This window comes from Salvelinus namaycush, chromosome 11 (genome assembly GCF_016432855.1).
Source record: "Salvelinus namaycush isolate Seneca chromosome 11, SaNama_1.0, whole genome shotgun sequence".
Classification (NCBI taxonomy): domain Eukaryota; kingdom Metazoa; phylum Chordata; class Actinopteri; order Salmoniformes; family Salmonidae; genus Salvelinus; species Salvelinus namaycush.
The window spans coordinates 7,305,701-7,317,770 of record NC_052317.1 but is presented as its reverse complement, the minus strand read 5'-3'; the positions used below and the strand labels follow the sequence as shown (position 1 = coordinate 7,317,770).

The window sequence follows — 12,070 nt, the reverse complement described above, 5'->3', positions numbered from 1 at the left end:
CCCACTTTGAGTTTGCCAAATGGCACCTAAACTCAGAACATGAGAAACATGATTCTCTGGTCTGATGAAACTAGGATTGAACTCTTTGGCCTGAATGCCAAGAGTTACGTCTGGAGGAAACCTGGCACCATTCCTACGGTGAAGCGTGGTAGCAGCATCATGCTGTGGCGATGTTTTTCAGCGGCAGGGAATGGGAGACTAGTCAGGATCGAGGAAAAGATGAACGGAGCAAAGTACAGAGAGATGGATCCTTGATGAAAACCTGATCCAGAGCGCTCAGGACCTCAGACTAGGGCAATGGTTCACCTTCCAACAAGACAACGACCCTAAGCACACAGCCAAGACAACGCAGGAGTGGCTTCGGGACAAGTCTCTGAATGTCCTTGAGGGGCCCAGCCAGAGCCTGGATTTGAACCCGATCGAACATCTCTGGAGAGACCTAAAAATATCCATGCAGCAACGCTCCCCATCCAACCTGACAGAGCTTGAGAGAATCTGAAAAGAAGAATGGGAGAAACACCCCAAATACAGATGTGCAAAGACTGTAGCGTCATACCCAAGACGATTCGAGGCTGTAATTGCTGCCAAAGGTGCATCAACAAAGTACTGAGTAAAGGGTCTGAATACTTATGTAAATGTGATATTTTAATTAGCAACAAAATCTAAAAACCTGTTTTTGCTTTGTGATTATGGGGAATTGTGTGTAGATTGATGAGGGGAAAAAACTATTTAATAAATGTTAGAATAAGGTTGTAACCGAACAAAATTTGGAAAAAGTCAAGGGGTCTGAATACTTTCCGAAAGCACTGTATATAAACGAAACTGTTTTATTCAGTGTGTTTTACTCAGTGTGAATGAAGAGAAATGGTATGCTCTGTATAAGTTGACCATAGCCATGAGGAACGAGTAGTGGTTTGAATTATGTCGCTCTATTTGAGTGAATACTCTATAGAATCAGCTGTATGCATTGACTTTTTATCAGCCATCATTTTCAATAGCCTCCCTAGTTGAGTAGAGGTTTCCCATTTTTCAAGCACTTCATAATTTGATCTTGGTTAGAGTACGCTAGCTAGGCTACACAAGTGCTGTTCCTTTTGTGACTATGACAGGAACATGTACAGTAGGCACTCAAGTAGATACAATATGGTTTAAAGAATATATTAAAACAGAGACTGCAACTTGAATACTGAAATACACTGAAACACTAAAAGCAAATACTGAAACTGATGCACCTGAAATGGTTAATGGACATTTGTTAATGTCTCAGAAGGGGACCATGGGTACATTCCTGCTGCTAACTCAAGGAGCTAAAGGTGGTAGTCTGTCAAGAGCATTTGTGAATTATCAAGCACAAATAGCAATAACTGACCAGAACTAGGCAAAGCATTCCTTTGTGTTTGCTTGGTAAGATGAAGAGTTGTGAGCTGTTGAACTTTTATTGAAATGAAAGTTTAAAATGAAAGATTTATTTGCATTATTTAATGTGTAGCTTGTTTGAATGAAACGTTGATCGACGCCACCACTCTTCAAGCTAATGCTGACTTTGGCTCAATTTCTGACGTGTTCTTATCTGCAGTGCCTTTCGTAACCTTTTCCAAATTGTGTTGTGTTACAGCCTGAATTGAAAAATGACTAAATTGAGATATTGTGTCACACAATACCCTATAATGTCAAAGTGGAATTATGTTTATAGAAATGTTTACAAATTAATAAAAAAATGAAAAGCTGGAATGTCTTGAGTCAATAAGTATTCAACCCCTTTGTTATGGCAAGACTAAATACGTTCAGGAGTAAAATGTTGCTTAACAAGTCACTTAATAAGTTGCATGTGTGCAATAATAGTGTTGAACATGATTTTTTTTATGAATACCTCATTTCTGTACCCCACACATTCAGTCGAGCAGTGAATTTCAAACAGATTGAACCACAAAGACCAGGGAGGTTTATGAATGCCTCGCAAAGAAGGGCACCAATTGGTAGATGGGTAAAAAAACAGACATTGCATATCCCTTTGAGCATGGTGAAGTTGTTAATTACACTTTGGATGGTGTATCAATACACCCAGTCACTACAAATAATGTTTATTTTGTCTGTTTCTCTTTTTTTTCTCTCTCCAATTTGTAGTTGTAGTCTTGTCCCATCGCTGCAACTCCCATACAGACTAGGGAGAGGTGAAGGTTGAGAGCCATGTGTCCTCCGAAACACGACCTCGCTTCTTGACACAATGCCTGCTTATCCCAGAAGCCAGCCACACCGATGTGTTGGAGGAAACACCGTACGTCTGGCGACCGTGTCAGCGTGCTTGCACCCTGCCCACCACAGGAGTCGCTAGAACGCGATGGGACAAGGACATCCCGGCCGGCCAAACCCTCCCCTAACCCAGATGACGCTGGGCAAATTGTGTGCCGCCTCATGGGTCTCCTGGTCGTGGCCGGCTGTGACACAGCCTGGAATTTGCGATGCAGTGTCTTAGACCACTTCACCACTCGGGAGGCCCCAGTCACTACAAAGATACAGGCGTCCTTCCATGAGATTTCACCATGAGACCAATGGTGACTTGAAATCAGTTAGAGTTTAATGGCTGTGATAGGATAAAACTGACGATGGATCAACAACATTGTAGTTACTCAACAATACTAACCTAATTGACAGAATTAAAAATATTCCAAAACATGCATCCTGTTTGCAACAGGGCACTAAAGTAGTACTGCAATGTCCTGAACACAGTGTTGTGTTTGTGGCAAATCCAATACAACATATTACTGAGTACCACTCTCAACATTTTCAAGCATAATGGTGGCTGATTATGTCATGGGTATGCTTGTAATTGTTAAGGACTGGGGAGTTTTTTTCAGGGTAAAACATCAACGGAATGGAGCTAAGCACAGGCAAAATTCTAGAGGAAAACCTGGTTCTGTCTGCTTTCCACCAGACACTGGGAGATGAATTTGCCTTTCAGCAGGACAATAACCTAACACTTAAGGCCAAATCTACACTGGAGTTGCTTACCAAGAAAACAGTGAATCTTCCGGAGTGGCCGAGTTACAGTTTTGACATAAATCTACTTGAAACTCTATGGCAAGACCTGAAAATGGTTGTCTAGCAATGATTAACAACCAATTTGACAGAGCTTGAAGAATTTTGAAACTATTAATGGGCAAATGTTGCACAATCCAGGTGTGGAAAGCTCTTAGAAACTTACCCGGAAAGAATCACAGCAGTAATCGCTGCCAAAGGTGTTTCTACATACTTATGCAAATGAGATATTTCTGTAATTTCATTTTCAAGAAATTTGCAAAAAAATTCTAAAAACATGGTTTCACTTTGTCATTATAGGGTATTGTGTATAGATGGGTGAGGGAAAACCAAAACTTTTTAATCAATTTTTCTTCAGGCTGTAACACAACAAAATGTGGAATAAGTCAAGAGTTTGAATACTTTCTGAAGGCAGTGAGTGTAGTCAAAGTCTAAAATCAACATGGCCAAATTAGAACGTGTTCAAATGGATATTTCACAGGTTGAATTGTTCAACAACAGGGCAACAGCAGTTGGTCTTGTCTGTTTTGCAGAGCATGTGAACTGTGTAGGCCTAGTTTACTGGTGTAACAAAGACACCAGCCCTGTTGTTACCTGATACCTGTATCATGTGACACACACAGGTTGCTGTGGTGTGGTGTAGCCTTACAAACCATGATTAGGGTTATTTGGGTGGCGTGGTTTGCCTTAGGCCCACACCAATTATCTCAAGCCAGTTATATGTGCTCCTTTTGTTATGTCACTTCATTCATAAAAGATGATGTGGTGATGGATAGTGTCACTCACACCAAATGTAACAGTATTTTCAACAATGAGGCTAATATAGGAGTAATATCCCACTACTAAAATGGGTCTCGGGTAAAATGTGAGTCATATTGTACTGTAGGTCTAAAGAGAAATACAGTAGCACATAGGATATAATGCCAGTTCCAACATGAAGCGGATACTTCCAATACGTTTATTGGTGCAAGATGCTTGTAATGTCACCGATATTGTACATGGCACACATTTCATTGACACCACTTTAGGGCGTTATGAGGAGAGGCATTTGCTTGCCAAATTGCTTTGTCACAGTTGAGTCATGTGAGTGTCTTGCTCATGCCTTAAAACTCTGTAGTAGACTTATGTACACACAAATAGTATGATACCTTCTACAGGGGCTAAACTATTACAAAGATACTGTATTCATAGAATAGAAAATTATAAAAGCTAAATTAACTTGGCATCCAATATGTGACCTTGTCGCCAACAGCTGTGTTTGGCTGGATGGTTGAGTTCCCAAACTTCCCATTCTGATAGGTTACAGAGAAGTGACTAGTCAGATAAAATCAACTCAAATTGTATTGGTCACACACATATTTAGCAGATGTTATTGCGGGTGTAGCGAAATGCTTGTAAATAGACAGCTGCATAACACTACCATTAGTTCACAACATTTCCCTGCCCGCCCTCTACACACAAGTTTATTTTCTGCTTTTTATAAACCTATAAATCCTCCTTAATCTTCAGAACACACACAGAGAGAGCTGCTGTATATTGGGATTAGGAAATGCTTCACTTGGAAAAAGGTCCCCTCTTCCCTCTCTCTCTTCTCTTCATTTCCTGAAAAGCATTAACTGCATATTGGGTATTTATTATTCTCTTCTAAACAATAAGGAAATAAAGGTTTTTATTGGTCATCAGTATATTTATTGTTACCGACCTACAGTGCATAGGCATTTTGTTTTTGTCAATTAACGTATCAATTATATTTAATGGCTAATGCGCGATATAGGAATAATTCAACAGTTATCACCTTCTGACACGTGAGAAAATGTGCATGTGTTTACAAACAGCATAGTTTGACACCCTGCTTGGCAAGACAAGTACATACCCCATATCACATGGCGCACTACTGAATGTCCCGGATATTCCTCGCGCCGGAAGAGAAGGGGTACATTTCCCAGCCATCTTGTGGCAGTATCTAGCGAATTGTTCGCACCCAGCCTCGTAGAATCGGAGGTAAATCCCGCTGAAGGGGCGCCATCATGCCCGGACAACTGCAAGAAGGCTTCGGCTGCGTCGTAACGAATCGGTTTGACCAGCTATTGGATGATGAATCAGATCCGTTCGAGGTGTTAAAGGCGGCGGAGAACAAGAAGAAAGAGGCGGCCGCAGCTAGTATCACCAAGTCTGCAGCCCAAGCTGCCAAGCAGCCCAAGAAAGAGTCACAGAAGGACAGGAAGAATCCGCTCCTTGACAAAAAAGATGAACCTCAGGCTCCAGTACCTCCGAAGAAAGAAGGTGAGGTTCACACTCACAAATTGGTATTGCGTTTTTTTTTTTTTTTCTTAACCTGCAAAAACCTAGCCAGCTTGGTAACAACAGCATGATGAGGGTCAACATGGTACCTGTCCTGTTGTGATCAATTTAGACGGCAACAGAACCCACTGCAAACATGCACATATCCAATGCATGATTATTGGACAGGTTAATCATGCATTGGATATGTACTGTATATCACCCAACAGTGCACTCAGGCTAACCTGTTTCAGAAATTAATTCCACCTGCAGGATGTGGATTGTTTGTAAATGATACTCCAGTGGTAGTTGCGCAGTAAAATGTGTTTGTCATGAAACAGCTCGAGTTTGGTTAGCATATATATGAATTAGATAACTTATTTCTTAGCTGAGCAAAAAGGTAGCTGGCTCGTCTAGGATTTGAGGGGCATGCTTGCTGCGCAGTTAGCTAACGTAGCTATTCTTCAAAACAACACTGATGCGACTAAACTGTAAAAAAAAAAATCTCGAGTTTTTAACGTCAAGGCCCGTGCGTTATCCTGCAAATGCATCATTAGGTAGGTAGCTAGCAAACCAAAGTCCCATGCTGGTTGTTGTTGTTCCAGCATTTTGGTAGAAACTGGCCAACACAGGTAGCAAACCTTGCACCGTTTTATTTATCTAGTTAATGCATAGTTAGCACTGTTTATGTTGTCTGTTCAAACGGTTTATGCAGTAACGTGTTGTGACAGAGCGTGCTGGCGTTTATATTTGCAGAAGCATTTCCATACAGATCATGTTAGCTAGCTTGCTGAATTAGTAGCTAAGTTACTAGGATGTTGTCTACGTGCATGCGCTGTATTTTTGTAAACAAGTGATTTGGCGGGATGTCCTCAACTACACAAGTATAAATACCATGTCTACATGCATTGACAGCAGGCGTGTCTGCCTTGAGTCAAGAGTGCATGCTGTCAAAGTAATAAACCATGACAGGGCGTAGCTAACACTCCACACCCTCATGAGATAGCTAAGCAGCTTCGTCTGGTATGACCTAACACATTTGCTGACAACTGACCCACATTTCATGTTAAATGCTTACTTGAAGTTCCTCGTGCAATTCGTCTCTAGTGTAGACACCGGTGCATTATACCACTCTTGGTTGTATTATACTTTTTGGTTACACATTATTTGGCTCCAACACCCTTTATCAGGCCAAAGCATGTTTTAATCAAAAGGTATTATTGATTGAAAGAGTGGTGAATGTTCATGGGGTTTTTCACTGCACAACCCTTTTCATTTGTCTCTGTAGTCATCTCTGGCCAGTGCTGAGTGATTGGCCACATCTAAAGCCTCCGTGTGTTGTTGTGGTAGCAGTTATCAGGCGGGTGGGCCGGAGGCCGGACCAGCAGGGCCAGCCTGGCACCCAGGGCGGGCAGGGGGAGGGGCGGCCCACCGGCGACAGGAGGCCGGACAACAGGAGACCCCCACGCGAGCGCCGCTTCGACAAACCCCTTGAGGACAAGCCCGACGGTGGAGAAAGAGGAGAGTTCTCTGCAGACAAGTGAGTAATTGCTGTAGTAAATGACAATGGTCAGCAATTTTTTTGATAATTGTTGGTAATGTAAATCTGGTTGTCTAGGGATTGTGGGATAGACGGATGTCTGGGACGCACTGTATGCTTCAGTTTGTGTTACTTTGTAAGTGTCAGGTGGCACCAGACTTTGACAGTGGTGTAAAGGATTTTTTTGTTAAAGGTCAAAATTCAAATCATACCGATCCTTGCATGTTTTTTTTGTTGTTTTTTTTGCTTTCAATAAAGTATTATTCATAGGAGCAGCTCAGGACTATCTGCCCTCTTTAATGCAAAGTCTGTGTGTGTCCTTCATCAGGCCTCTAGGAGACCGGCCCCCCAGAGGGCGTGGTGGCAGCCGTGCTGGGCGTGGTGGACGGGGCCGGGGCATGGGCCGGGGCGACAGCTTCGACTCCCGTGGCAAACGGGACTTCGACAGACACAGCGGTGGCGACAAACCGTGAGTCATTTCTGCTCCGAGTCCTCAAACTATTTTTTTGGGGGGGGGGGGGGGGGGGGGGTTAGGATTTGAGCCTCAGATGCTCTGTGACTAGTGATGGTGGCGCATTTGGTTTCGTGTTTGTCTCAACAGTCAGAAATCCGAGGAGAAGCGTGGCGGGAGTGGTGTTCACAACCGGGGAAACGCCAAGGACGAAACGAGGTGGGTGTTCAAAAAATCAGAACCGCTTTCCTTAAATGGAGACCGATCAGACCCATTATGTGTAGGCAAGGTCCTACACGGAGGAAGTCCTGGCTTTGTTGATATTGACTGGTTTCTGCTTTTGCCCCGGAGGGGATAATTAAATTGAATTTCTGTTCGCAGTGGTGATGCCGAACAGACTACTGCCCCTGAGGAAACTCCTGAGGGAGTGGAACACCCCCCTGCTGACTCTGAGAATAAGTGAGTACCCTCCTGGACCTGTCCAGTTAACCCCCCCCCCACACACACCTCAGTGCAAAACACCCCAGGACTGCTGCTCTGACTGAAACAGGACAACCAACTCATTTCTCTCCTTTTTCATTTAACCTTTATTTTTACAGGTTAAATCTAATTTTTGCAAGGGAAACCTATTCTTGGAGTTAACATCACTGTACCGGTTCACTAGGGTGCTCCATTCATAATGCTTCATTCAGTCAGATCTCAACGTTCAATTCATCACATGGTCCACAACGCAAGTAGGACTACAGTCAATCTAGATGAAATCTAAAACAACAAACCCAATTTGAAAGCTAACAGACAATGGCTGGTAATAGCTTGCCGTAACAGATGCGTCTCCGTCTCTTCCAGGGAGAACGAAGTAGAGGAACCTAAGGAGGAGGGCCCCAAGGAGATGACCCTGGACGAATGGAAGGCCATGCAGGACAAGGAGCGTGCCAAGGTGGAGTTTAACATCCGCAAGCCCAACGAGGGCGCCGACAGCAAGTGGAACAAGGGCTACGTGCTGCACAAGTCCAAGAGCGAAGACGTCAGCGACGAAAAGCCTAAAGATGTAAGTGACACGAACTGCCAAATGTTTGCTTTTCTATTGCTGTGCTGTCATGTATATTTTATGTTTTGCCATTTTATTTAGTTGTATTTTTAACATTTTAATTATTTTTTTCCAACCCTATATTTGAGCAAAGTATGTGTTTTATTTAGGTTAAGGATGTGACTGAATCGATTAAATCATTTGTTTTAATTTCAAATCTATTTGAAGTCAAAACATCTACAGATATACCCTACTCAAGTAATATTGGTAAATGTTCAAGAAATGTAGGATTAGCTGTACTGTTGCGTTTCAAGTTTGGAAAGAAGTTGCAATTAGAAAAGTTTGATTCTTATTGACTGATCAACGCTAAAGAAGTATGCACATCTTTAAGGTATTGATTCATTGTTGTTCTGTATTTTGTTTATGTATTAGCCACCAAAAGGGCTGATATAAACCAGATCGTAATGCAAACCAGCTTAAAACCCTCCCCATGAGGCTATGTCATTACAAAAGTGCTTGGGCTTATTGTTGGTCCTTTCTCTTGGATGTTGCAGAGACCAGCTGTGATTGATACTCCGGAGATTGAAGACATGACCCCCTTGTTCAAGGTACCTGTTTCATATATTCAACCCTACACAATTCTGATAAAACAAGCCTTCATCTACACATGCATACACATTGGCATAGTAGTTAAATTATGTTAAACAGTAGTTAGCATGTTGGCTATTTGAGTTTACATGGTTGCATGAGTGGACTCTGTCTAAATGTGAAACTCTAGCTCTGACTAAATGTAAACAAAGTCAAATCTCCTCCATCAGGGCAACCCTGATGAAATCGGCCCGGACCACCACTTCCGCAAGCCCGCCAACGACATCACAGCCCAGCTGGAGATCAACTTTGGAGACCTGGGCCGCCCTGGGCGCGGGCGCGGGGGAACCCGTGGAGGAAGGGGAGGCCGCGGTGGAGGAGGCGGCCGATCCGACCGTCCAGTTCGCGCAGGGGGAATTCGACCCGAAAAGGTAACGCTAATTGAGGCTGTTGTAACTGACCACAAATGGTTGTAAATAATGATCACAAAAGGTTATGGTTACTAGGGCCCTATAAAATCAGTTTTATTTTTTGCCTGATTCTGTTTTATTTTTTCCCAAGTCCCATTTTCCAGGTTTCGGTTTTCATAGTTTTTTAGGTTCTCTCAAAATCGCACTTGTTGATTTAAAAAAAAAAAAAAAATGTTTAAATGGATGTTCTGTTCTAAATTCACAACAATGCTTAAACCACATCAAGAGACCACTTTTGAGGTATGGGAAAAATATAATACATTTAGATTTTTGGGGTGTTAAACTTAATGCAAGTGAGCACCAGCAAGAGACCGTTGTTTGGTTAGCAGTCTTTCTGTAGTGCTCCTGTGATTTCAGAGTTTGCAAAACAAATTACCGCTGATGCAAATAATCACAATATCATTCTGCCAAGTAGGCATAGGGTACTTTGTAATCAACATTTAACTGAGATGGTTTTTGGGAAAGCCTTTCCATCTCTACCAGAAGGTTAATATTAGCATCATCGCTATCGGCTACACGAAGTGTAGACATACGTGCACACACCGACAGGAGCATTCCTGTGCTGTTGCAAATTTGCAGAAAAATAAGAATCCCTAACGTATTTTCTTCATGTCTGATGATTAACTTGGGCTAATGTAATGCATTTCTGAATAAGTTCAATACATTTAGTTGATTTTCTACAAAATTCAATACATTTTTGAATATTGTTGATTTCCGGTTTAATGTCTGGATTCCGTGACTCCGTCCGCGTTCTCCGCAACGCAGCTTGTATAGGACCCTAGGTTACTGACCACAGAAAGCTGTTTTCACTGACCACAAAGTGAAATTCTGTGCTGAAGTTGACTAATTATTGTTTTGAACTGTGTTGTTAATCTATAATCTCTCAACTGCAAAACATTTTCTCCCTACTGAACATGACCCAGTATTCTCTGAGCTTTTATAAATGCATTATTTTTCTCTCTCTTGGTCCCCAGCCAGGTGGAGTGTCTGTTCCCAACGTTGACGACCCAGAGGCCTTCCCAGCCCTGGCCTAAGACTTCAGCATCGCCACCAGCCCGCCCCGTCAGCGCCTCCGCCCCCCCTCCTATGAGGCTTGCATGCTTACAACTTCAAGTATATGAGAGAAAGAAAAAAAAGGAAATGATTTTAACGACAAAAAGAAGACAGTCATCCATACCATTCACAGCTGAGGACTGAAATTTTAACCTGTTTTGAAAGGACTGATAAAAAGACAAAAAAAAGAGGGAAAATTACTTCTCTTGTTACACTGAAGCAAGTTATTGGTAGAAGTTTTGTATTTAGAGACAAGATAGCAGGGATGTTTTCATATTATTATTTTTTTTTTCAGAGATTATGCATATATACTTCATGGATATTTTTTTGTATTGCTGCTTGAATATATGCATTTCCAAGATTGAGGTTGAAGTGTGTGTGTGTTCCTCAGGCTTTGGCTAGCTTTCCTCATGACTTTACCTGAATATTTTGTGGTCATCTTAGACAAGCTTTTATTTTGAAGGGGTAACTTTTAAGTCATGCATTACTCCGATGTTAAACTTAAAATGCATTTTAGTACCTTTGTACTAAATCTATGAACTGTGTTTTTAAAAGTAGTGACTCCTTAAGTGTAATGTTTCTGCTTGTTATGCAGTGAAAGTTGATGCCTCTGGTTTCCTTTTATTTTCCTATTGATAGCTTGGCTCTTTTTTCTGGTGGACCAGTGGTTGTTTTATCCCTGGTCCAGATGTTACTACCTGTGTCTTTGGGGCAGCCATGGTCCAAATGTGTATCTAGGCTGGTCCTTGTAGGTTGTACAGGCTATACTATTAGTAACCTTAAGACCACTATGTGAATATATTGTATTTTTTTTTGTGTGTGTGAGAGAAAGTGTGATTGGGTTGAATGTGAACAATAATTACTTAAACACTTGAAGTACTCCCCTGCCACGAACTTGACATTCTCCAGGAACTTGACCACAACTTCAAAAGCAGCTCGGTTTGGCCTGAAGTAGTTTTTATTTCTGAGAACATAGAAACGACTATCTAGGTAAGATTGTGGACATATCTTGCAATTAGAGTATTTGATAAATGTAGTATTTGTAGTCTTATCTTTTAGAGTTTGCAAAGCACTTGTTCCTATCAGCCCCCGAACTCTGAAGTAAATCCCTGTTTTTTTTCCCTCTTGTGATCATCTTTGCTGTTAATTTTGCATTTTGTTATCATTACTACAGCAGCACTACTGCATAATTTCTCTGAAAGAAATGGGCCGTTAAATGTGGCGCAATCGAGTGCTACAGAATGTATGACTGCTAATCGAGCTTGTAGTCATCTGTGTCTTGCATTTCCAGGCAAGGTTTTATTTTACCGAAGTAGGTATACTTCACACATTGGGTTTGGGGAAGGGGTACATTTTACTATTTTAAATGACTGAAAGCTTTATATTCCAATGCTCTGGAAAGACTTGCTGGTAATACAGGGACACAGGTGACTGGAGCAAACCTTTTGTAAGACTGTTTGTTTGAGCCATTTGACGGTAGACTTTTCTGCAAACATCCCTGTTCTAATAAATTGCTTAGAGGTGTTAAATGTATTCTGCCCCTGGCAGTGAGTTGTGTGAGATCATTACTGTGACTTTTAAAAAGAACACTTTAAAAAAAAAAGTGCTTTTCTATATTCAAGCTC

The 12,070-nt window shown here is 41.8% G+C and overlaps 1 protein-coding gene across 2 annotated transcripts; it reads left to right on the top strand.

The window, feature by feature from the left end:
• The first annotated feature begins 4,944 nt into the window (after positions 1-4,944).
• LOC120055748 (plasminogen activator inhibitor 1 RNA-binding protein-like) lies at positions 4,945-12,066 on the top strand. 2 transcript variants are annotated; one of them, XM_039003690.1, is made up of 9 exons: positions 4,945-5,319; positions 6,670-6,856; positions 7,185-7,325; positions 7,458-7,526; positions 7,689-7,766; positions 8,154-8,355; positions 8,889-8,942; positions 9,153-9,353; positions 10,367-12,066. In XM_039003690.1, the coding sequence occupies exons 1-9, from the start codon at positions 5,064-5,066 to the stop codon at positions 10,424-10,426; spliced, it is 1,248 nt and encodes a 415-aa protein (XP_038859618.1). In that variant the 5' UTR covers positions 4,945-5,063; the 3' UTR covers positions 10,427-12,066. The 2 variants fall into 2 exon arrangements, with proteins under 2 accessions (XP_038859618.1, XP_038859617.1); XM_039003689.1 differs by having other exon boundaries at positions 6,667-6,856.
• Positions 12,067-12,070: the final 4 nt, after the last annotated feature.

Excerpts from the sequence above, each read along its gene's own strand:
- LOC120055748 (XM_039003689.1), top strand. The coding sequence starts at position 5,064 with ATGCCCGGACAACTGCAAGAAGGCTTCGGCTGCGTCGTAACGAATCGG. Across the intron at positions 7,326-7,457 it reads CACAGCGGTGGCGACAAACC|TCAGAAATCCGAGGAGAAGC; the intron begins GTGAGTCATTTC and ends TTGTCTCAACAG. Across the intron at positions 9,354-10,366 it reads GGGGAATTCGACCCGAAAAG|CCAGGTGGAGTGTCTGTTCC; the intron begins GTAACGCTAATT and ends CTTGGTCCCCAG.